Genomic DNA, 25,335 nt, shown 5'->3' on the forward strand with positions numbered 1-25,335 from the left:
TCATCCCAGCAGGTGCCCTCCTCAATGCCCATCACCCACTTTCCTCTTTCCCCCACCCCCCATCTACCTTCAAATGGATAAAGAAGATGTGGTTTATATATACAATGGAATACTACTTGGCAATGAGAAAGAATGAAATCTGGCCATTTGTAGCAACGTGGATGGAACTGGAGAGTATTATGCTAAGTGAAATAGTTCCGTTTTGACAGTTTCACAATATTTATCTGAACAACAATATTTGTATAATTATATTACTGAATTCTTATTACAGTTTTATAAAAAAGTAAGTAGTTTGTTAATTCAAAATGCTTGTGTTAATGTACTTTATAAAACATACACAGTTGACACCAGTGAAAATAACGAGGCATACCAAAAAAGCAGTTAGTTGGATATTTGACTTAAGTATTATTTTGTCAAATAAAAAGTAAAGAATTTTATGAAATTTTGGAAATACAGTGATTGTCAGTTTGTATCTAAAAGGCAAGGAGGTATTAGGGATTCTGTGTTTTGTTGTAGTTTTCAGGGAAAGACCCACCTCCATGGCATTGAAGTCTCCTTGTTTGTTCTCACACGTCTGACTAAATATAGCTGTTTACAGGAAAGCATTGTATACCAAATAGAAATGTCTATAATCTGGTTCATTGTTATCTGTCATTGTATCTGTTCTTTATTAAATGGAAGAACTGAGTCTTTTTTTGTTTAAAAAAAAAAAAGTTTGTTAAAACTCTAAAACATTTGTGAAGCACCTACTACAGTTTGGACAACGTTTTTCGTAAATGGATGGTAATAATTCTATCAGCTTAGAATAATGTTGACTACTGTAATAACTAAACTAGAACATATGAATGGCTTATCATAATCAAGTTTATATAATAGTTCAGTGCAGATGTTCAAGTTGTTGGATGACTTTCTTCATTTTAGTGACTCAGGGACCCAGACTTCTTGCAATTCCTGGGGCCTCACAGTGTCATGTAGTTTGCTGATAGGGAAATAAATCGTGCAACAAGGACACATTACTTTTGCTCAGTTTCCATTGGCAAGAACTAGTCCTTAGGCGCATCAGTGTTCACTGTGAAGGAAGTGTCATCTTTGACTAGATGATTGTCTCTCACCAATAACTTCTACACTGCGGAAGGAGAACACAGATTGAGAATGGCTAGCCAGCTCTGCCACAGTAATAATGTTGATAGTAATAATGTGTTAATTTCCTGTGGCTGCTGTAACAACTTACTACCAAACTTGACGGCTTGAAAAGCACACCTTTTTCTCTTAGAGTTCTGGAATTCTGAAATCCAGAGTGTGTTTCACTGGGTCAAGAGCCAAGTGTCAACAGGGCTGCACTCTCTCTGGAGACTCTAAGGGAGAATCTCTTTGCTTGCCTTTTCTAGCTTCTAGAGCCACATTCCTTGCACTCCTTAATTCTTGGCCTCTTCCTTCATCTTCAGAGCATAGCAACTTGCTTCTTGCCTTCTTATAGTCAAGTCTCCCTCTTCTTCCCTCTTACAAGGACACTTGTGATTCCACTTAGATGATCCAGAGAATTCAGGGTAATTTCCCCATCTCAAGATCCTTAATTTCATCACACTTGTAAAAACCCTTTTGCCATATACGGTCATATTGACAAGTTTTAAGGATTAGGACCCTTCTAGGGCCATTATTCAGCCTCCTGCAAATAGTTAACATTTATTGAACACAATGTGCGTCATGTTTATTTAGAGAAATTTTCATGTCTTAGTTTCTGTTTTTCTGCCTGTTTATTCATGATCCGGTCTACTTACAGGTTTGCCTGTTTTTCTCAGTTATGGTTTTCTTTTCTTTTCTTTTCTTTTCTTTTCTTTTCTTTTCTTTTCTTTTCTTTTCCCTTCTCCCTTCTCCCTTCTCCCTTCTCCCTTCTCCTTCTCCCTTCTCCCTTCTCCCTTCTCCCTTCTCCCTTCTCCCTTCTCCCTTCTCCCTTCTCCCTTCTCCCTTCTCCCTTCTCCCTTCTCCCTTCTCCCTTCTCCCTTCTCCCTTCTCCCTTCTCCCTTCTCCCTTCTCCCTTCTCCCTTCTCCCTTCTCCCTTCTCCCTTCTTCCTTTTCCTTGCCTTCTCTTTCTCTGCCATTTTTTTGGAAAATATATTCCTTACTTCAGTGTCTAAAATTTTACATAAAATCCTAGACTCTCAGAATTGGAAAGAATCTGTAGAAATTGTCTGGTATAACCATCCCAGTCTACAGTATCCAATTAAATGTGCTAGGATTTGGGATGGGGGTGCCTGGTAATTTATTCTTTGAAATATAGTTCTCTGGAGCTTTGATGAAAGCGCTTTAAATCTACTGTAAGGCTTCTTTGGATTACTGCTGTATTAAAACTCTGTTTTCATTTTTTTCCTACCCAAATCACCCTTTTTCAGTTACCTTTAAAAATCAAATCGTGGATTTTTTTTACTCCCCCCCCCCCCCAAAATGTTGAATTTAACTCAGCCATTCTCCTAAGCACATAGAAATGACTTGATAAGAAAAAAGGAAGCACTTTGGGTTAACACCAGTTTCTGGGAAAGAGGGTAGTTGAAGACTTAAAGCCATTCACAGGTTTTTGTAAAACATGAGAGTAGCAAATAAGCAATTAATTATATAAAACATGGTAATAACTGGTTGAAATTAAACCAAAAGCAGCATTCTTGATTTAGTGTCAGCTTGTAGAGGAATTATGTGGTATTACAGATTCAGGCAACAGTTCTATTGATCACATATTAGTGGCTATGGATACAAAGATGACTAAGACATAATCTTGTTCCAGAGGATGTGATATTCTAGTGAGAACGTAGACATGCACTGATGCAGTGTCATAAGGGCTATGATATGTGCAAAGATCACCATAGAAGATGTGATACAGTTGTGAGTAACAGAAACCACAACTCAGGGTAGCTTAAACAATACAAACAGGGAATTTATTGATCACGTGGAGGTATATCTGAAGCTTACAGAGTCAGATGAGGCTAGCTGCGGTGGCTCAGGCAAGCCTTCTTCCTTCCCCTGTTTTCCTGTTTCTCCTCAATGCTTTCTACAGATGAACTTTATTCTAAAGCTATCTCCCTTTGAGGTTGTAGAATGACTACCACCAGAACAACAGCTGTTATCCTCTGACCATCAAACTAGATCAACTTTGATCTCGTGTAAGCCCTTCACTGCTTTGGGGAAATGCATAATTGAGAGGCAGGTGAAAAAGCAAAATTTAGAACTTTCAAAGTATTTAATATGTCCCTGAAATTTGGTATTAGTTTTATTTGGCTTTATTATTTCTAATTAGATTTTTAATTTATTGTTGCAAATTGGATTTTTCTTAATATGATGAATATCAGGAATTCTTAATGATGGGGAATAAAGTCAGAAGAGAATCCTAGTTCAGTGATTTTCTTCTGAAAATTTGGAAGCATATAAGTTTTCTGTTCTCCCTTTGGAGATCTTTGATTTTGTATTTACTTCATTGCAGAAATTAAGAATCTGACATACTGCCTTTTCTGTTTTATTTCTTCCCTTGTAACTGGGACAGTAGAGTGGGTTTTGACATTGGGTTCAAATGGTTCATGGCTAGGCTACTTCAAGTCTCAATTAGGTTTACAGTAGGAAACTGCCAAGGCAAGAAATGTCAGGGCTTGCCATAATGACCTCATACTTACAGTTTGAGCTGTAATTTAGGGAATCTGTTGCTTACTTTGCCACTAATATACATTGAAAATGAGGCTGTTCATAGTATATAAAGCTTTTAAAAACTGAAAGTAGTGCAGAGCTACTTTCATGTAGATGTAAGGACTACCATTTGTCCCTTCCACCTGGTCCCTGGTTCACCACATTTGCATTCACTGCAGTTCTCTTTCTATCACAAGTGTTCATTCAGGAGCCATACCATGCAACACTGCTACAGGATTGCCAGATCTTATTTTGGAGAATTTGGGCAAGAAGGGAGTGGAAGGAGATTATTTGCTAATAGTCTGACCAGGCTAAATACAATTCCATTCTGCATCCGAATATGGCTGGAACAAGGCAGTTGAATATAGGAGAAGCCTGTGTATGTGGGCCATCTGGTAACCCAGTGCTGCTAGAGGGTGGCTCTCTCAGCCAAGAGCCTGTGGAGGTATATTTGACACTCTTGGTGCATAAGGGTTCCTGCCCTAACTTAAAAAGAACTACTTCCTTGTGCTGTCATTATATTAAATGTTATTTGGTAATAAAGGAAAAAAGCTGTGTATGTTTTCTAGTGAATTATATGATGATTATGTCCAGTGTATAATAGTAATAATAACAAATGTTTATATAGCACTTACTCTGTACCAGGCACCATTCTAAGCATTTTACACAAATTAGCCCATTTAACTTTTCCAACAGTCTTAGGACAAATTATTACTATTTTTATCCCCATTTTGCAGAGGAAGAAATTGGCACAGGTCAAGTAACTTGCTCAAATTAACACAGCTTAGTAAGGGACAGAGTTAGTATTTGAATCTAGATAGTCTGGGACCTGAGTTCACACTTTTAATCACTGTACTTTTTGTTAACTAAAGACTGAAAGTGTAATTAAATATAACATCAGTAACATTATTATGTTTTGAAACAAATTGACATTTTAAACTTACCTACTAAATATTCGACATGCTTGTTTTTTATTCTAGGAGAAGATTTTGCAGTTGTACAGCAAGAAATTATTATGATGAAAGACTGTAAACACCCAAATATTGTTGCTTATTTTGGAAGCTATCTCAGGTACATTTTTGTTTCCCATCACCTAATACATTTAACAAAATAAAGTTAGCTCTAATAGCATGCTTTGTAGTTTTCTTCATGCTTTGAAGATAGGATATTTTTGTGTGAATGAAATTTTTATTTCTGACCTGTGTATGTTCATTCTGTAATCAATATCATAGTCTGATTTGTCTCTTGTACTCTTGGGAATTCTGGATGTGGTTTCAGTGAAGAAACTCGCAAGTAAAAATGAACTTTTATGGTTAATCTTTGCGTGGTAGACCAGAGATCTAAATATGCCATTCTGTTGCCCCTTACTCACAGACTTGGGTATATTTAGAAAGTCAGGAGCATCTCTAACTGCTAGGTTTTTATTAGAAACTTTTTCTTTCTTTTATGCTTCTAGCTCAGGGTGTTGCATCATCCCTTCCCTTCATTTTGTCCAAAGGACTAGGAACTATAATTATTTCACTAACTTCTTATTTTCCCAGGTTGTAAAGTAAACTTACACTGTGAATTGCAGTCTCTTGCTTTGGTCTGGCAGGACCACGCTGGGTTCCCCAGGTCATAGTCCATAGGGGTTGACCTCAAGGTCAAATCCTGTTTTTCCATTTACTTCTCTGTGCAGTTGTGAGCTGAACTCTGTGACTGACTTGTTTTTAAGGTTCCTTCCAAAAGGAGGATTGACGAATGTTCTCTTCCTTAAGTATTAAAAAACCCTTAATGTTTTATTCTGGTGGATGTACTGTGGGATATATAAGTAAGTAGCTTATCACAGCTTCCATTGTCATACGACCCAGGTATTAAAAAAACACTTCTCTCCTGATGTAGGCACAGCATATGGAAAAGACAGGGCAGTTCTGCCCTCTCTTTCCAGCTTGTGAAAAGCCAACCAAACCAGCTCTTCTTGATTCTAACCACTCTTGAACACTTTTGATTGCCCCATCTTCATTGAGGTTGAAGAGTAGGTTTAGTGGAGATGTTAGTTTATGTAGGGACAGATACTACGACCAGGTCAATGACTATTATATATTTTGAATGAGTTCTATAACAGCCAATTTAAAACCACTTTAATGGTAAGTGGTTCAAATAATACCTAACACAATTTCTGATTCAGTTTTTATTTTATGGGCAGACCCAACACAGACAATTACTGTATCAGGTCAAAGAAACAATCTCTTAAAACTCAGTGAAGTTTGTGATAAAAATAATTGCTGCTAATACGTTAAAATCATCACTTCAGGACAATTTGTTTTTTTACTGTTGTTGCTCCTAACAAAATGACCTACTTATACTCAGTTGGGAGAAGCATCACAAAATACTTTTCCCACCAAGGGCAAACAGGTCTTTGGTCTAAGAGTTTTTCTCAAGCATTGTCTGAGTCATCAGGAACTATGGGACCATTCAAAGGCTAACCTATTATTCTGGGATAGCATTTATATGGCACCTTGGTCTTTCTGCCATCAAGACAATAGCATCTTTGGTGGTTAAGAGTTCTGGAGTCAGATCGTTTGGATTGGTTGAGTCCTGACTCCATCATTTATTAACTGTGTGCCTCACAGCAAATTACTTAACTACTCTGAGCCTCCATTTCCTCATCTATAAAATAGGAATAATAATAATAGATACAAGATGTGATAGCTACGAGGATAATGAGTAAAACACGTAGTGTTTCCAACAGTGATTAAAATAAAATAAATGCTCCATAAACATGAACTCCTATTACTACTACTATTGCTGCTGTTACTATTACTATTTCTTAACTGTTTTTAAGTGTTATCATGTTAGTGCCTCATTTGATCTTTTCAGCAACACTATTACCAGTATTTCTCTATGGTACATACTATTTCCATTTTACAAATAAGATGCTTGAGAGAGTTGAACATCAAGTAATTAGTTTACAGTCCAATTTCAAGTTATTGACAGTAAGGTTCTACGTTCTTTCTGTAATATTGTGTTCATAGATCACATGACTTTTGACTTAGCCCTTTTGCTTCCTTGCCAAAAGAGCTGACCAAATAAACTTCTACCCCCACTCCCTCAGGTCCCTCCCATTGCCCCCCAAAAATCCTAACACTAAACTGGACATTTGACTGTGTTACTTAGGCAAGAGACTTCCCACACAGGTTAGGCAGCAAAACATTTGTTCTTGTTACCCCCAAAAGGTGAATTACTTATGAGTTTGTATCCAGTTTTGTTTATAAATCTTGGCTTTGGCTTGTAACAAAATAGTGCAACTCTTTAGTAACATGTCCATTAACCTTCACTTTTAGACATGGTACAGGAGAGAGCCAGTTAGATTGTGCTTAACAAAAATTGTATTTACTTTAAAATTTTAGGAAATGTGTATTCTGACTATATGTTGAATGTCTTTTCTTTTTGAATTTTATTTATTTATTTTGAGAGAGAGTGTGGGGGGTGGGGGCGGTCAGAGAGAGAGAATCCCAAGCAGGGTCCATGCTGTCCATGCAGAGACCCAGGGCTCTATCTCAGGAACAGTGAGATAATGGCCTGAGCCCAAATCAAGAGTTGGACGCTTAACTGACTGAGCCCCCCAGGCGCCCCTTGAATATCTTTTTTAAAGTAAACTTTTTGTTGGAGCATAAAATACATAGAGCAAGTGCACAAATTTATGTTTTGTGTATAGCTAGATGAAATTTTTAAAGGGGTTCTTTGAATCCAAATATAAGAATACAAAGAGCAAACTTGCCCCAAAACCAAAGTAAAACAGACAACATTAGAGTCATTTTTTTCAGTAGAGCTACCTGTTAGTGGAATTGTATGATCTAATGTAAGAAATACTGGTTTAAGTAGATGATTTTATTCTGTAGCTGGCATAGCTGATGAAAGTGATAGAAAAGCAAATGTAGTATAACATAGAACAGCAATTAATCTTCTCTTTCTCTACCTCTTTTTTTCTATAGAGATTTTTCCCTTCTTCCCTAATTAAAGTCCAGACTCAGTCAAATTTGGAATGTGAAATACTAATGATTAGACTTGCAGGATGTTAGAGCTGGAAGGGACTAAGAGATCTTGTCACTAGTCCCACTCTTTTTACTGATGAGAAAGTGGGGTGCTGGATTAATGACTTCGTTAGGTCATCCAACTACTCATTGTTGGTGGTGGACTTAAACCAGATACCAGGTATGTACAGGTACCTGGTTGGCTATCTTTTTGGTATTCTATAGTACTCAGCCTAGGAAGGCCAGATTTAGTCTTAAAGGGAACATGGTTTCTTGGATTTCTTCTCATTATTGAATGATTTTACAAAAGGCAGGGAGCTTATTTTTTTAAAACTTGATACAAACCCCCTAAAATGTGTACTGTTCTTAGCAACTTTCTTCCTTGTATTTTATTGCCATTATAGCCTATTACAACAAATTTAGACCAAAATAATGAGGAAATTGAGCTAGTGTGGTTTTACCATTAATAAATTTCCCCTTCAGGGAATCAGCCTTATCCTATGAATTTACTGAATAGATGACCAGCATGTAATTAAGTTCAGAAGCCTGTTTTATAACAGGGTAGCCATCCTCATTTCCTGAAGAAATACAGAAACGGAGCTGCTAAAAAACAGAGTATCTTATGTTATTCTTAATAGGACATTCTCTGTTCCTCTCTTCAATATCATTAAAAGCCTATGTTTATTAAGTACTTAAGTACATATACTGTACAATGAGAACTGGATGGACAAAACTTCTCTCTGAAGTTTAAAAAAGTAAATAGTCCTGATTTGGTATAGATTTTTATTTGTATATTTGTGTGTGTTCCTAAAACAACAGAGTTAAGTAATCATAGACCTATTCTTTAATCCTAGTAGAGCTTAACTATTGCTTCTTTTAAGTAAATAATGACTCTTTAAGTTCCTTCTAAGCATTCCTAGCCCAGCCTATCCTTTCATAATATATTTAAAAAATTGAGATACTTCTCTCCAGTTTGAACTCTTAAAGTTGAGGTTGAAAAACAGCAAATGCTCCTCAAAAAATAAGCCAATAGATTAGATCCATGCAGTAAAAAATACTAATTTGGATCAGAGATTTTAAACCTTTGAAATCAAGAATACTAGTTTCAATGAGCATAATTTATCACATAATAATAACATACTTGTAAATCACCACCATTAACAAAGTTTTTACATTTCTTTGGACGTATAGAGTGCTGTATTGGGTTCTAGATATGTAAAGACAGATAAAACATAATCCTTGCCTTTAAGGAGTTTATAATCTAATAGAAGAAATACTCATGAGCAAATAATTGCAACATAGTATGCTAGGTACAATAATAATTTCCACATAAGACGCAAAGTGTAAAGACGGTAGAAAATCTGATTTTGTCAGAGTAAGGGAATCAGAGAAAGCTGTGTGAATGATATGATTCCTAAATGTTGGGTGTTAAAGTGTTAGTAGGCATTTACTGTAGCATCTAATGTGTGGAGAAAAGTATAACTTCTGGCAAAGGAAATGCATGCGTGAAAATACCATGAACTACTCAGGAGGCAACTAATAGTTTCATACTAGAGCTTAAAGGGTAAGTCTGTAGTTGCAGTAGGTAAGGCCATGGAAGTTTGGCAAAGAAAGGCATCTTTTATCCCTTAATTAGGACCTGTAGGTATTGAGCATACTTGTTAAAGGTTTGAACACAGAGTACAGAGTAGTGTATCTGTGGCGGATGGACCTGGTGTGTGGGGGATTGAGACAGCGAGGATGTTCGTTTTATTATAGTGTGAATGTCGTAACCCAGGAAAGAGATGTTTGTCCCTTGAGTTATATCGAAACTGGAAGAAATTTTTTTCTAGAGCTAGAGGTGGGACTGGGGAGGGAACTTAATAACTGAAAATGCTTTTTTGAATGCTCACACTATGGAAATAAAGATTATCGTTAAGTTCATTTTAATTTGTACCTAGCTACCCTCTTTTTTTAAAAAAGGAAACTTTTAATTTTGGAATGTATTAGATTTACATAAAAGTTGCAAAGATAGTACGAAGAGTTCTGTCAGTATTCCCTATTGCTAACATCTTACATAATCATGGTACATTCGTCAAAACTAAGAAATCAACATTGGTACCATACTATTAGCCAAACTAAGGTACTTCCTATTAATTTCACCAGTTTTCCACTAATGTTCCTATTTTGTTTTTAGTTTTCTAGTTATACTGATACAAACATTTGTTTCCTTCAAGTGCAACCAGAGTAGTAGTAACAGCAGTTACTTCACATGCTGGCTAGGGTAGTTAGCAGTGTCCCGGCCTCTACTAGATGCCAGTAACACCTTCCCAGTTAGGACAACCCGAAATGTCTTTGATAAGCCAAATATGCCTTTGGGGACAAAATCACCCCCGTTGAGAACCACTGCTTTAGGAAGAAAATTTGGTGGAACTCTCTTATGAGATGCCTCCTTATACCAGAATTGCTAGGGTGTTTTCTAGGAACATTAGTTCTGAGGGATGCTAGTACGTGATTTGAAAACAAGGGGTCTATGGAAAAAATAATTTGGGGAAGTAGTGAACTAAACAAAATTAAAGAAGTTTTCTTTCTTTTTCCTCTTCCCTCTCTCCTCTGCTTTTTTTAAAATCCCATTCTTCCTCCTACCCTTTCTCCACTTCCTAACTTCCTCCATCCCCATTCTTCCTTTCTTCCGTCTCTTCCTTCTCCTCTCTCCACCTGTTCCTCCTTCCCTTCTCCCAGCTACCCCTGCCTCACTGCATGATTTCTCAGAGCCTTTAACATATCCGTGGCATTGTTAATTTCCAAGAGAAGACTATATAGTATGTGACATTCCTAAAACTGGTTTAAGTGCACATTGATTTTTTTTTTTTTATGGTAAGCATACTTCACATAGGATTGCTGTCTGCTCACCCATTCTTTGGAAATTAGTAGGTTGAACTGGGGGTTGTTAACGGTATAACTATAGAGAAATAGGTCAGCTTATATCCCCGAATACAGAACTACCCCTCATTGTTAAAGGGGAAGTAGATAGATGAATTACCTATAACTTTTTGGAATGCAGTAAATTTTGTCTGTTTGAAAATGCACCAAAATATTTTAAATTCAGTTCACATTAAATAAAGTTATCCTATATTAAAACAACTAGCAGTTATTAAACTTTTTATTTTTCACATTGAAAGTTATGATTAGGAGTTGAATTATTTTGCTGAATATACTGGAGTAGTTATTGTGAAATGTTTTGTTCAGCAGGATAACCCACAGTTAAGTACAGGGATCAGCAGACTGCAGTATCGGGGCATGGCCAGCTGTCCCATCCCAGGGAGAATGATTTGGTATGCCAGTTTCTAGCAGACATTCTAGAGCTGTGGATTCTTGGTGATCTTGCTCACATTTTCTTTTACTTTTTAAATTATGTTATATTTGGGCAAAATATATAAATCCACAATGTTTAATCAGTTTTAAGTCAGTGATGTGTTACAAAGTGTGGGAAGATTGGGGTGCCTTGGGTGGCTGGTCAGTTAAGCACCCGTCTTCGGCTCAGGTCATGATCTGGCAGTTTGTGAGTTCAAGCCCTGCTTTGGGCTCTGTGCTGACAGCTCAGGGCTTGGAGCCTGCTTCAGATTCTGGGTCTCTCTCTCTCTCTCTCTCTCTCTCTTCCTTCCCAGCTCCCGTTCTGTACCTCCCTTCCGTTTCCGTCTCCCTCCCTCTCTCTCAAAAATAAAGATTAAAAAAAAATTTTTTTTAAGTATGTTTTAGAAATTGTAAGATTTTTAGCTCAGTGAAATAATTAGAATGTTAATTCCTATATGCTCTAGTAAACATTCAACTAGAAGATTAAAATTTCCCTCCCTTTACTTATTTTTCTATTCCTTATAGAAAGAGAACTTTACAGAATAAGAGAAAAGAATTACAAGAAAATTTATCGTGATACCTTGAGTATTTACCTTGGTGGTTAATTGTTTCAATTCAGATATCTAGGGACAAAGATTTTAGTATTTATTGGCCTGCATGAAATGGGCCAAGTGAGTCAAGTCCTTTCCTATTAGGCAGATGGCTTGGTAAATGACCAAAAAAGTAGATGCAGATTTGTCTTCTCAAGAAGGGCATTCATGGAACAGATGGAAGTACTTTTTCTAAAAGATTCTGAATATTCAACCTTTCTGATAATACCAGACTTAACTAAATATATTTTAGACATCTTAAAAAGTAAAGTATATATATAGTATATATAGTTTTTAAATCATTATTTATTTTCCTTTGTAAGTTTGGAAAGTAATTTTACGTAGAATGACTAGAAAATTGTTTTAAGCAGGATTGGGAAGGCGGATAGACCAGCGTCAGATAGAGGATGGTGTAATACTGAAATATGTGAAAAAGTGGAGAACTAATTTCTTTTGTCCCTTTTCTCTACCGAGGAGAATTGTTTTCCAATTGGAAAGGGTAGGAAAATCATTATGAAGAAGGGATTGAAGCAGGAGATAGATGAGGAGATAATTGTAGAGCAGCTAGATACTTTAAATGAATCTGAGCTTTGAGACTCATATAAAAATTATATCTTATTACAGTGAAAAGTTATCAGATGGGATTGTTACCCACTATCAGTGAGTGTCTTTTGACAGATAGAAGAGGTACCAAAAGATTAGTGGTCAGCAATGACCAATTTGCAAAGGAAAGGAAAAAGAAATTTCTGGAAAATTGTTAACCTTGATGTCTACCATCAGCCCCAGCAAACCTCTAGAATAAATTATTAATCAGATAATTAGTGAACATTCATAAGAAAGAAGTGGTGATTATTGTGACTTTAATAAGAAGTCAAGTCATCAGTCCCATCTCTCTCTTTTTTAAATGTTTATTTTGAGAGAGTATGAGCAGGGGAGGGGCAGAGAGGGAGGACAGAGGATCTGAAGCAGGTTCCAAGCTGACAGCACAGAGCCCAATGCGGGTCTCAGACTCACAAACCATGAGATCACGACCTGAGCTGAAGTCTGATGCTTAACCAACTGAGCCACCCAGGTGCCCCTCTTTTTTTTTCCCCTTAAAAAAGAAAATGCCAATTTTATGTGTTTATGTTGTCACTGAGTTCCAGAGCAACTTAAGGTGACTTACAAAAATAGACTACAAGATGAATTATAACAAAAGGAATAGAAAATAGCTTACATTTATTGGGCTTATATTCTGGGCCCTTTTCTAAGCAATTTACATGTTACTTTATTCTGAGCCGACCCAGAACAACCATTCACCCAGTTTTTGTAAGATATGTAAGAACCCCTGCTACTTGTCCTGTAAATGCTTGTGTCAGGTATTTTACATGAAAGATTCATTTAGGACAGATGTGAAAATATTTTAGAGCAGTGGTTCCCAAACATTTTGCTATTAGAACCCCTTTTATTTTACACTCTGAAAACTTATTGAGTACCACAAGGAGCTTTTGTTTATGTGAGATTTAACAAATAAGGACAAAGTCCTGTGCATAGTTTTAATGAACCAGATAAACAAATGTGAAGCTGGAGAATCATCTGACTCCTTTTTAACATAAAAAAGATCCAGAGGTTTTAGTTAACTTCAAACTGAAAATCAGAGGTTTTAGAGCAGTTGCTAAGAACCTGAAGATAGCCTTTAGCCCAGTTAATAGAAATATAAGTGTTCAAATAAAGGAGATAATTGTTGATTCTCAAGGGTAATTAGACTTCTCCCTGTGTTGCAATCACCAGCCATAAATGCCTTCATCCTTTTGAATAAGACATCCATCTGCCAGCCCCGGGCATGTATTCTGAGAGTTAGTAACACCAGACCACTGGGCAGCTAGCTCATACTTCACCATCCACTGTCATGCCTCAGTTTCATTGGTCTGTGGACCACCTGTGAATTTTAGATACTAGAGTGACTTCAGATTTCTTCTTCCGGTCCTCACTATGTCAGCTTTGCCTCTAAAATCATGGTATTTTTTTCACTGTGTACTGATGTTCATGCTCGGATCCTTGTGTTCCCTGTTACATGCTGCATGGTGCATCGTACTCAACCACGTCCACTCTCCTTGTAGGTCTGGTTAATCTCTCACCACCACCATGTGTGATCTATGTCTGATAACAACTCCACTTTTTTAATGTTTATTTATTTTAGAGACAGAGAGACAGAGCACGGGTGGGGTCAGGGCAGAGAGAGGGGGAGACAGAATCTGAAATAGGCTCCAGGCTCTGAGCTGTCAGCACAGAGCCCAACACAGGGCTGAAACCCACGAACCATGAGATTGTGACCTGAGCCAAAGTCAGACACTCAACCAGCTGAGCCACCCAGGCGCCCCGGCAACTCCACTTTGTATGCAACACTTAGAATAGCACTTGATTCTGGATGCTACATTTTAAAAGACATTGACAAAGTAGAGACCATCCAGATGAAGGTAACTGAACTGAGGAGTTTATAAACCAAGCATTGTTTTACAGTGTCACCCCACCTATTCTAGCTTCCTTTCCTGCCATTGTCTCTTCGGGTAGTCTGCGTTTGATTCACATTAAATTACCCATAGTCTTTCAAGTGTAGCATCTTCTTTCAAATTTTCATTCTCTGAGCAGGCCCCTTCCCTGTCTCTCGGTGTTGAATTCCTACTTTAACTTCAAGACACAACAAATGATATCTCCTCCCTAAAATTTCCCTTGACTTTCCTAGATATTCTTACCTCTGGGTTCTCACAGAATGTTATTCATGCCTGGATTGTGTACTTAATCAAATTACAGTCTAATCCAGGGATCAACACACCTTTTCTGTAAAGAACCATATGGTAAATATTTTAGGCTTTGTCTGTTTCTCTGTCACAGCTACTCAATTACGCTGCTTTAGTACAAAAGTAGCCATAAGTGAGTGTCACTGTGTTTCAATCAAACTTTATATGGACACTAAAATTTGAACTTTGTATAATTGTCATGTGTCAAGAAAAATTCTTCTTTTGATTTTTGCCCCCAACCATTTAAAAATATAAAAACCGAAGCAGGAAAGAGTATCCAATGGAAAAAAGACAGTCTCTTCAGCAAATGTACTCGAAGAACTGGACAGCGACATGCTGAAGAATAAAACTAGACCACTTTCTTACCCGTAACACAAAAATTAATTCAAAATGGATGAAAGACCTAAATGTGAGACAAGAAACCATCAAAATCCTACAGGAGAAAACAGGCAGCAACCTCTTTGACTTCGGCCATAGCAACTTCTTACTTGACATGTCTCCAGAGGCAAGGGAAATAAAAGCAAAAATGAACTATTGGGACCTCATCAAGATAAAAAGCTTCTGTACAGCATAGGAAACAGTCACCAAAACTACAAGGCAACCAACAGAATGGGAGAAGATATTTGCAAATGACATATCATATAAAGGGTTAGTACCAAAATCTATAAAGAACTTAGCAAACTCAACACCCAAAAAACCAAATAATCCAATGAAGAAATGGGCAAAAGACAGGAATTGACACTTTTCCAAAGAGGACATCCAAGCGGCTAACAGATACCTGAAAAGATGCTCAACATCACTCATCAGCAGGGAAATACAAATCAAAATCACAATGAGATACCACCTCACAGTTGTCAGAATGGCTAACATTAACAACTCAGGCAACATCAGATGTTGGCGAGGATGAGGAGAAAGGGAAACCCTTTTGCACTGTTGGTGGAAATGCAAACTGGTGCAGCCATTCTGGAAAACAGTGTGGAGGTTCCTCAAAAAATTAAAAGTAGAACTACCCTACGACCCAGCATTGCACCAATAGGTATTTATCCAAAGGCTACAAAAATGCCTATGTGAAGGAGCACATGCACCCCAATGTTTATGGCAGTGCTGTCAACAGTAGCCAAAGTATGCAAAGAGGCCAAATGTCCATTGGCTGATGAATGAATAAAGAAGATGTGTGTGTGTGCACACACACACACACACACACACACACACACGAATATTACTTGGCCATCAAAAAATGAAATCTTGCCATTTGCAACAGCATGGATGGAAGTAGAGTGTATTATGCTAAGCGAAATAAGTCATGGGAAGACAAATACATGATTTCACTCATGTGGAATTTGAGAAACTTAACAGATGAGCATAGGGGAAGAGGAGGAAAAATAAAATAAAAACGGAGAGGGAGACAAACCATAGGAGACTCTTAAATACAGAGAACAAACTGAGGGTTGCTGGAGGAGAGGTGGGTGGGGGATGGGTTAAATGGGTGATGGGCATTAAGGAGGGCATATGTTGGGATGAGTACTGGGTGTCTGTCATATGTAAGAGATGAATCACTGGTTTCTACTCCTGAAGCTAAGACTGCGCTGTATGTTAACTAACTTGAATTTAAATTAAAACACGCACATATATATACACACATATATTCATATACATACATATAGATGTGTGTGTGTATACACATAAACCGTTCTTAGTTCCTGGGCTGTACAAATCAGACAGTAGGCTAGATTCGGCCCACTGGCCAGAGTTGCTGACTCTTGATCTAATCAATTTGTTTATTTTTTTCAGTCACTCTTGTATTCATTCATTTATGAAATATTCATTTGCTGGCTCTTCTAAGCACTGTGAATGCAGTGGGGAGAGAGACAAGACATGTTAAGGTAGAATCTTCTGTGTTCAACTGAGCTTGCTGGGTTCAGAGACTTTCTAGTCCATCTCTGCCCCCTGAGAATAGTATATTTCCTGGTACATTGTGAGATGAAGTTGTGAATGATTGAACAAGGAATAAGCTATCAAATCTTTGCTAATTATTTCTCTTGTGACTGTGATTATGATATCTTAATTGAGTGTGAGAGGGAAATGCTATATAAAGACAGGTAAGTGATAAATTTTAACAGATTGTTTTGGAAAGACCTTTGTTTACTAGATGTGATGGTAAAATTTGCATTTTGTCTGTTTTGTTGATGATAGCACTATTAATGTGATATGCTTTGAGATGTATTGCCATTCTGTGATGAATCTTCTACATAGTTTTTGGTCTGAGCATTTTAACTAACATTTAACTTCTATAATACTGTCTTGGAGTAGGTAGGTAAACTGGGAGGGGGAGGGAAAGTTTTTAACTAGAGGGAATTTTGTTTGGATGTGTCTGACATTTTTATATCCTACAAATGGTCTATTTTAAGGATTAAAACCTTGGATTGAGTTATAACAACACATTATATTAATTCTTTTACTCATAGAGATTAACTAGCTTTTTTTCTTAGCACGTTGAATTTATGTGGTTTTTCAAGGTTATAGCATACAACCTTAAAGTACTTGTTACCTCAGATCATTTTCATCATGAAAATGTGATACATGTTTATATTCTCTTTATAGGCGAGATAAACTTTGGATATGCATGGAGTTTTGTGGAGGTGGTTCTTTACAGGATATTTATCATGGTAAGACAAAAGTTATGTTTTATAGAGATTAAGTAGAGTTTCTTAAAATATAGTTATTAAAGCATTAATGTTTTCAGGAGAGAAAACTAATGTTTTATTATTATTTAGATATATAAAAGAATGTAAGATATATATGGATGAAAGGAGCATTTGCTTTATAAGTTACAAAATTATAGACAGTTGAATTCGTTGCTATTTCTATAGAAGGCATATTATATATAGTTTCAGGGGGCCTGGGTGGTTCAGTTGGTTAAGTATCCAACTCTGGATTTCAGCTCAGGCCATGATCTCATAGTTCGTGGGATCGAGCCCTGCATGGGGCTCTGCACTGACAGTGTGGAGCCTGCTTGGAATGCTCTCTCTCCCTTGCTCAGCCACTCCCCTGCTCATGCTATCTCTCTCTCTCTCTCTCTCTCAAAATAAATAAACAAAATTTCAAACTCAAGCTTGTAAATAACATGTAAAAAAGGCCTTGATGGTTAACGCTAAGCCAAAAGAATATCTAGTTAATACATGCGTGGTATTAATACAAAGATCATTGATTTGCTCTTGTGTATTCAAGAAGCATCAATTAAATTGTTTACTTTTTAAAAATACTAGATTCTTGGGTATTAAAAATTATTAAAACTTTTTGGGGTGCCTTCGTGGCTCAGTTGGTTAAGCATCCGACTTCAGCTCAGGTCATGATCTCACTGTTGGTGAGTTCGAGCCCCACGTCAGGCTTTGTGCTAACAGCTCAGAGCCTGGAGCCTCCTTTGGATTCTGTGTCTCCCTCTCTCTCTCTGCACCTCCCTCATTCGCATTCTGTCTCTGTCTCTCAGAAATAAATAAACATTAATAAAAATGTTTAAAAATTATTAAAACTTTTTTATTGAGATTTCAGTGGAGTATGTAAGAAAGACTTGTAAAGTAAAATAACAGCGTTTACTGTCTTTTCTTTCTCTCCCTGTCCTGTTCTGTTTCTGTTAATGGGTTATTGTCACAAGCTGCAGAGTTTATTCTTTTACTAGAGATGTGCTTTTTAAAGATTAATGTAAAGTAATGTCTTAATAAGTCAGATGTCAATTTTATGAGAAAATATTTTGGAAAAGGTTGCATTTTTCTTTATATGGGATTTTGGCTCAGATTTTCCCGTTAGGGCCTCTTAAGTAATTTTGAAGGCTGATTGTAATAAAACAGATGTTAACAGACTGTTTGGGTAGGAATTTTACTGTCTCCATCTCACTTCACTTTACTGTATCTTCTTGGTATACATTTTACTTTTACCATAAAGATTGACATAATAGTATTTTAAAGTACTGCTAACTACAGTTGGAATAGGAAAAAGGAAATGATAGATTTTCTGGAATTGTTTTTGAAGGCTTAATGAGGAAAATGGGTTTTCAATTGATGCATAAACTTTGGGTAGAAAGAAGAGGTACAAGTACATTCTAGGAGGTGAAACAGCAGTACAGTGATGTGAAGGTGTGACGGGTAACATCACTCTTATTGATGTGGGGGGTGTATTTGGGGGATGGGGTCAGATACAGAGAGACTTGAAAGCCAGATGGAAGAACATGAGAACATTTCTGCTTTATGAAAAGTTCTTTCTTTTCTGAGTATATTTTGTATTAAGTACAACTGTTCTTTATATGTGAGAAACTTTTTTATTAATGACATTTTGATTTCAAAGATTCAGTGAAAAGTGAGACGTATGTGGCATTATTTTGCATTGTAGAACACACAGTATGTCTGGAAGCTTGTGATTTCTTCCGAAGTCAAAAAGCTATTTCCCTTTTTGTTGTCTTAATTTGGACTAATTTGTCTACTATTTTTTCTCATACTTACTCATTTAATTTCCTTCATCCTAAAGTTCTGTACTAGGTCTTCTAGTGGTTGAACTCTCAGTGTTTGACCCTCACCCTTCACTTGTCGTGTAAGAGGCATAGACAGATATTTGCTGTCAGCATTGTCTTCTAGCTTTTATAGTTTTTCTGTAGTATCTTCTTCTCTCACTATACACTGATCCTTTTCAGGCAACCTTTTTCTAATTGGTTTTAAGATTTTTTTTTTCTCTTAATTTATGGTGTTTTTAGTATCTAAATACGGATTTGCATTGCCTTTTTTTGCTTAGGTCTTAAAGTGCTTACCTCAGAGGATTTCACTTATTCATCAAGCGTGGACAATTATCAGTAATTCTGTCTTCAAAAATCTTTTCTACCTCAGTCTCTCTGATCTCTCCTTTAAAATTTCAATTAGATATACATTAAATCTTCTCTGTGTCTCTTAAACTCAACCTTGTATTTTGCACTGTTTAATCCTTCAGTAGAGCACTGAGGATACTCATAACCCTCCTATAGTATATGGATTTTACAGCTGTGATTAGTACATGCATAAGGTTTTAATTTTTGGTGACTGTATTTTTCATTTCTAGAAATTACTTGGTTCTATTTCAAGTCTCCTTCATTTAGAAAAATTTTTTAACGTTTTTATTTATTTTTGAGAGACAGAATATGAGCAGGGGAGGGGCAGAGAGGAAGGGAGACACGGAATCCAAAGCAGGCTCCAGGCTCTGAGCTGTTAGCACAGAGCTCGACACCAGGCTCGAACTTGGGAACCGTGAGATCATGACCTGAGCTGAAGTTAGACGCTCAACCTACTGAGCCAGTCAGGTGCCCCTCCCTTCATTTTATATTTGTGTCTTATTCTCTTGTAATTTTTCATTCATTCTTTTATGACCTCAGTTTTAAGCGTCCCTTTCTTAAGCCTTTCTCCAATTGTCAAGTAGTTCCACCAGATAGTATGTATGCATGGCCTTAGGCATCTCTTCTGCTTTCTTCAGGAAGAAGCAAGAGGACCAGTTTAGTTACGGAAATAGTTTTGTCGTGATTGTTGTTATTTCCATTTCAGCCAAACGTTGGAAGTAACAAAGTAATATGGATTTGTTAATATTGATTGATTTAAACTGATCAGCTGGGTCAACGGGAGAAATGATCGTTTGCAATGCCCTGAGTATTCTCAAATGTACATGCGAGGGATTTACATGATTATACAAAGAACCCCAGACCCTGTCTCTCTATTCACTCTTGACTGCACCCTGACTTCTACCAAATGACCTCCTCGTGGAGATGTGTGTACTCCTCTTCGGGTAGTCTGCAGCGCTCTCTGCTTACACAGCCACATAAGACATATACCTGTATTTCTCTTTCTCTTCTCTCCTCTCTCTTTTATCACATTGTCCTTCTGTGGGAGTAGTGTAATAACTTGGGTTACCTTATCTAGTAAAAGAGAAAGTTCTTCTTTTCTAATAACCCTAATGCTTGTGGGGTTTTGCTTTTTTTATAGGTATCTACAAACCATATTGATCTGTCTTGCAAAATTTGTAAAGAACTTGCCCTTTTTTGGGTAATGCCTGCTTTTTTCCCTCTTTTATTTCGGCTTTCTAAAGTATCATTAAACCAATTTTTATATTTTGTTTTACGGCTCTTAATTCCATCACTCTATATGACTTTTTAAATTTAAATCTTAAAAGAGAAAACTGTATTAGTTGTCTATTGCCGTATAACAAATGATCCCCAAATTTGGCAGCTTAAAACAGCAAATATTGTGTCACAGTTTCTGAGGGTCAGGAATTCAAGAATGGCTTAATTGGGTGAGTCCAGCTCAGATTCTCTCATAAAGCTGCAGCGTTGCTGTTAGCTGGGACTGCAGTTATCCAGGCCTGACCAGGGCTGGAGAATTTACTGTCAAGTGGTTTCACTTAATGTGGTTGTTGACAGAAAGCTTCAGTTCCTTTATGGCTGTTGGCAGGTCTCAATTTTTTGCTCTGTGGATCTAGCCATGGGACAGCTTGAGTGTCTTCACATTATGGTGGCTGGCTACCCCCCTCCCCACCCCACCCCCGCCCCGCCCCGCCCCAGAGCAAGTGATTCCAGAGAGCGGGAGGAGGCCACACAGCCTTTTATGATGGAGTGGCAGAAGTCATATGCTGGCCCTTCTGCCATATTTTGTTCTTCAGAAGCAAGTCGTTTCTGTCCAGCCCATACTCAGGAAGGGAATTAAGTTCCAACTCTTGAGGGGGAAATATCAAAGAATTCTTGGACATATTTTAAACCACCACAGGTGTGTGTGGGGGGCGGGGATACATTTTGAATTTACATTTTTTCATGAGTTTTTTCCTCTCCATTTGTTTACTTTTTCTTTGAAGAACTAACATTAGAACCTTTTATTGTTCCAGCATAATGCATTTTCTCCTCCATTGAGCATTTTCATTTCTGTTTAATATTGTTAACAATTTTCCATAGTTTTTCATGTCAGTTATGGCGAATTGCTTTCTCATTTATTTAATAATTTTGAGTTCTGAGATCATCGTCAGTGGGAATTATACGTGGCTTTTGAGAGTATATCCTTCCACAGTGGGTTTTTTCCTGTGACCCCAAGACATCAGTGTATCCAGTGTATCTGAACCCTGAACGTGAATGACCAAGAAGCCTGTGGTGACAGCATCAGGAGAAGATATTTTCCCCTATCCAGATCCCAGGCCATGGCACAAAATCCTGAGTCTTCTCCTTGTGCTTGGCTACCCTTTTAAAATGAGGATGTAGTCCTTCGAGGGTTCTGGTTATGTGGGGATATTTGTTTTATCTCTGCCTCTACAGACCTATGGCCTTTTCTTCTGTGTTCCTGTAGGGGATAAAATCAACACCCCAGCTTACCAAGATTGGCCTTTCCCTTAGAGACGGCTAGAATATTTCACATTTTTACCATTCTGATTTTCATTTCCTCTTTGATTTTGGTTCCTGGGAAAGTCTCTTACTGTTAACAAACTTAGCTAGGCATTTAAAAGATTATTTAAAATACTCTTTTCTGTCATTTGTAGGTGTTATTTTCAGGGTATTCAGATTGTTTGCCATACTGTGGAAACAGAAATCTAAAGGATGCCCATCTTACTGAATGAGAGTGGGCTTACAAACCATAAGAATTAGTTATATGGCTTGTCTTCAGACACTCAGACCCAGACTTATCCTCAATGGAAACTTTTGTGTGTGTGTGTGTTTATCCATTCATTTTGAGAGAGAGAGAGAGAGAGAGAGCACAAGAGGGAGAAGGGTAGTAAGGGAGAGAGAGAAAAGGAGAGAGAGAGAATCCCAAGCAGGCTTTGCACTATCAGCACAGAGCCCAACACAGGGGCTTGACCCTACAAACCGTGAGATCATGACCTGAGCCAAATCAAGAGTCATATGCTTAACCCAGGCGCTCCAGTAGAATCTAAGTGAAATACATTTCTCTCTTCCACAATTGTGAAATACCACAAGTACTCCAAAGTAAACATTTTTACAAAGTTGTTAAGTTTGGGTAAATATGGGATTACTATCTAGCAAAAGATTCCACCACTGGAATTTAGTTCCATTCTTAGAATAGTCTCTCCCATCTAATGTATTTCTTTATTCTAAAGTGATTTAGTAGTGAAAAAGAGAAAACTACTTAAATGTCTTCAGTAGTGGATAGATGCACACAGAGAAATATTATTTAAATAATATGATTTAAGTTACATGTATTGATATGGAAAGGTGTCTGTGGTAAGTGAAAAGGGCAGGTTTCAGAATTGTATATGTAACATGATTCCATTCATAATCTTGTGTGAGATGCATAACATACATTATTTAAAATGTCTCTTTATAAGATTGTCTGGTAGACCTTAGGCCAAACTATTGATATTGAGTAATTACTGAGTATTATTGAGTAATAGTTTGGGTAAGGAAGAGACCTTTACTTTCCAAATTTGTCTATTGATTGCATCTTTATGAACATATATTATGTTTATATATATGTTTATGATCATATATTAATGTGCTGTCAGCATAGATAGGGACTCTCTGTCTCCCTCTCTCTCCGCTTCTTCCCAGCTTATGTGTGCACACTCTCCTCTCTCAAGATAAATAAACATTAAAAAAGAAACTAGCTAAACCTCTAGGCCATGATTTATTTCTTTTAACATTTAAGAGGTAATATTGATCAGCAAGGTACAAAAATGAAAATATAATTAATTTCAGAGAGTATTTCAGTCTTTTATTCATTCCACAACATTTGTTTGCAGCTTTCCCCTGCCAGGCACCGTTCTCAACACTGGAGATACAACACTGAAAAAACCAGGTTTAAAAAATGTTGCCCTCATGAAGCTTATGTTTTAGTACAGTTTTTTAGGTGTATTAAGGCTACTGCTTAGTGGAACTTGTAAAAACTTTGGCATTTACTGAAAAACATGCTTTGACTAATTTCATTAATATAAATTTTCTTCTCTTACAGTAACGGGACCTCTGTCAGAACTGCAAATTGCATATGTTAGCAGAGAAACACTACAGGTAAATCCAGTGCTGATTTAACATTTTTTATTAGACTGTTTAATTATTGTGCATTGTCTGTTAAGTAAAGTAAGGATTGAACATCTAATTTGGTAAATTCTTGTATATTAACACATTTTTAATTGTCTAGTAGACTCAAATTTTATTTGCAGATAAGCACTGTAAAGCCTCAGTGTGACAATATGACCTCCTCAAATTTAAGTGCTGTGAATTTGTTGTTTCGTATTTTTATACTTCTCTGAATACCAAAGAAAGGCTTAAAAATTAAGCACTCTTATGGGAATTGAAGCTCATTTTAATACTAATTGCATTTATGCTTTTTAAAAGTTATTTCAAACTATTTGCAGAGTTTAGTGGAAAGTATTGTCTTAAGAAAATTAGTGGTTCCAACAGAACTTTGCCTTTTTCATTTTCTTGATTCTTCTTTTAGGCTATTTCAGTAAAATAAATTAATGATTACTGCTAGATTATCTGTGATGAGTAAATAAAGAACAGAAACTGCTACTCAGTTGATCACTTTAAATCCCAAAGTATTCTCTGTAATAAATAAAGTCTTGTTAATTTTTCTGTTTTTTTTTTTTCTTTTTCTTTCTTGAAACTCCAGGGATTATACTATCTTCACAGTAAAGGAAAAATGCACAGAGATATAAAGGTATACATCATAAGTTTAACCTAATGGCCCTCTCTTCATTTTTAAATACTCGGACCAAACTGTTGAGCAATATTGTCTTAGTCTATCTGATGAATTTCTTACCTGAAATACGTTACTGTAATAAAATTAAGTGATACTTTTAAGAATTTTATTACTTTTTTAAAGTAGCTTTATTGAGATACGATTCACTTTGTTGACATGTGATTCACTTGCCACAAAATTCACTTGTTTACAGCATACATTTATGGATTAGTGTTATAGTAACCCGTATTAGCTTATCTCTATTTATTTGTAAATTGCAAATTAAGTCCTTAGCTTCCATCAAGTTAGGGTTTTTACAACATTTCATACTTTGAATATTTTAGAAAACTTTGGTAGTCTTAAGGAACTATCATTAATAATGTTTCAAAATGGATAAATTCAATTGTAACATCTTCTGATGATCTGATTTAACTGGCAGAGGAGAGCAGGTGCACTGGGTATGCTGGGGTCAGCTCCGCGGTAAACCAGGGTGCTTGGGCAGGGCTTCCTGAGGTTCTTTCTAAAGATACTGCCATCTCCCCAACTTAGTTCTTTTCTTTCATTTATTTTTCTTTTACCTTCTTCCTCATTCATCTTTTCTCCTATTTCTCTCCCCCTTTTATTTTCTGAGGTTTTCTCTGGCATAAAGGTTCTTAATATTTTTTTTCTTAATCATGTTGTTCTTTGAGTCTCTAATGAAAGCCATGGACTCTCTTTTCAGAACATGTCCTCATGCATATGCCTTCATATTTTGCATGAAATTTCAGTGAACTCTCAGATCATCTGCTGAGATCCTTTACTTTAAGTGTTTTTCATAAGCCATTTAAGACCTAAGCAAAGAGCTTTGGAGTTCATAGGGAGAAGTATATAACATGAGTGCATTAAAAGCACTGTGTCATCAGCACATAGATGATCTGGAAAGACTGATAAATTTGTGTCAGAAATGGAGGTTGGAGTGCCTTCCAAGCAGAGGGAACAATGTAAGCAAAAATGAAGACGTCAGAAAGTGTGGGGTCATTTTAGGGAATATAAAAACTGTGCCATATTATCAAAGAGAAGAGAGCATATGATGGGGATAGCCGGATGGTTTTGTGCTCGATTCCAGGAGGAATTGTGTGATGGACTTCAGAGTTTGAGCCCAGCTGGGGAGAGTGTGACCATCACCCCTGTTTCTACCCTGGTCTAAGCCATCGGTCTGTTAATACCTGCACTTCTGCAGCAGCCTTCTAACCAGTCTCCCTGTTCCTGTTCTTGTGTGTTTCTGCAGTCCTTCTCC

General features: G+C 36.9%; 1 protein-coding gene across 4 annotated transcripts in view; it reads left to right on the forward strand.

The window, feature by feature from the left end:
* MAP4K3 (mitogen-activated protein kinase kinase kinase kinase 3) overlaps positions 1–25,335 on the forward strand; it is a 201,002-nt gene that overhangs the window by 98,245 nt on the left and 77,422 nt on the right. For 3 of the 4 annotated variants that reach the window (XR_008289566.1, XM_027033607.2, XM_027033608.2), the window contains exons 3-6: positions 4,647–4,737; positions 16,981–17,045; positions 23,331–23,386; positions 23,991–24,038. Coding sequence is in view for 3 of the 4 variants with exons in the window: in XM_027033607.2 (XP_026889408.1) it covers positions 4,647–4,737; positions 16,981–17,045; positions 23,331–23,386; positions 23,991–24,038 (260 nt within the window). In the remaining variant the exon portion in view is untranslated. The remainder of the gene's footprint in view (positions 1–4,646; positions 4,738–16,980; positions 17,046–23,330; positions 23,387–23,990; positions 24,039–25,335) is intronic. The other variant, XM_053201004.1, reaches the window with a different exon arrangement.

This window comes from Acinonyx jubatus, chromosome A3 (assembly GCF_027475565.1).
Source record: "Acinonyx jubatus isolate Ajub_Pintada_27869175 chromosome A3, VMU_Ajub_asm_v1.0, whole genome shotgun sequence".
NCBI lineage: Eukaryota > Metazoa > Chordata > Mammalia > Carnivora > Felidae > Acinonyx > Acinonyx jubatus.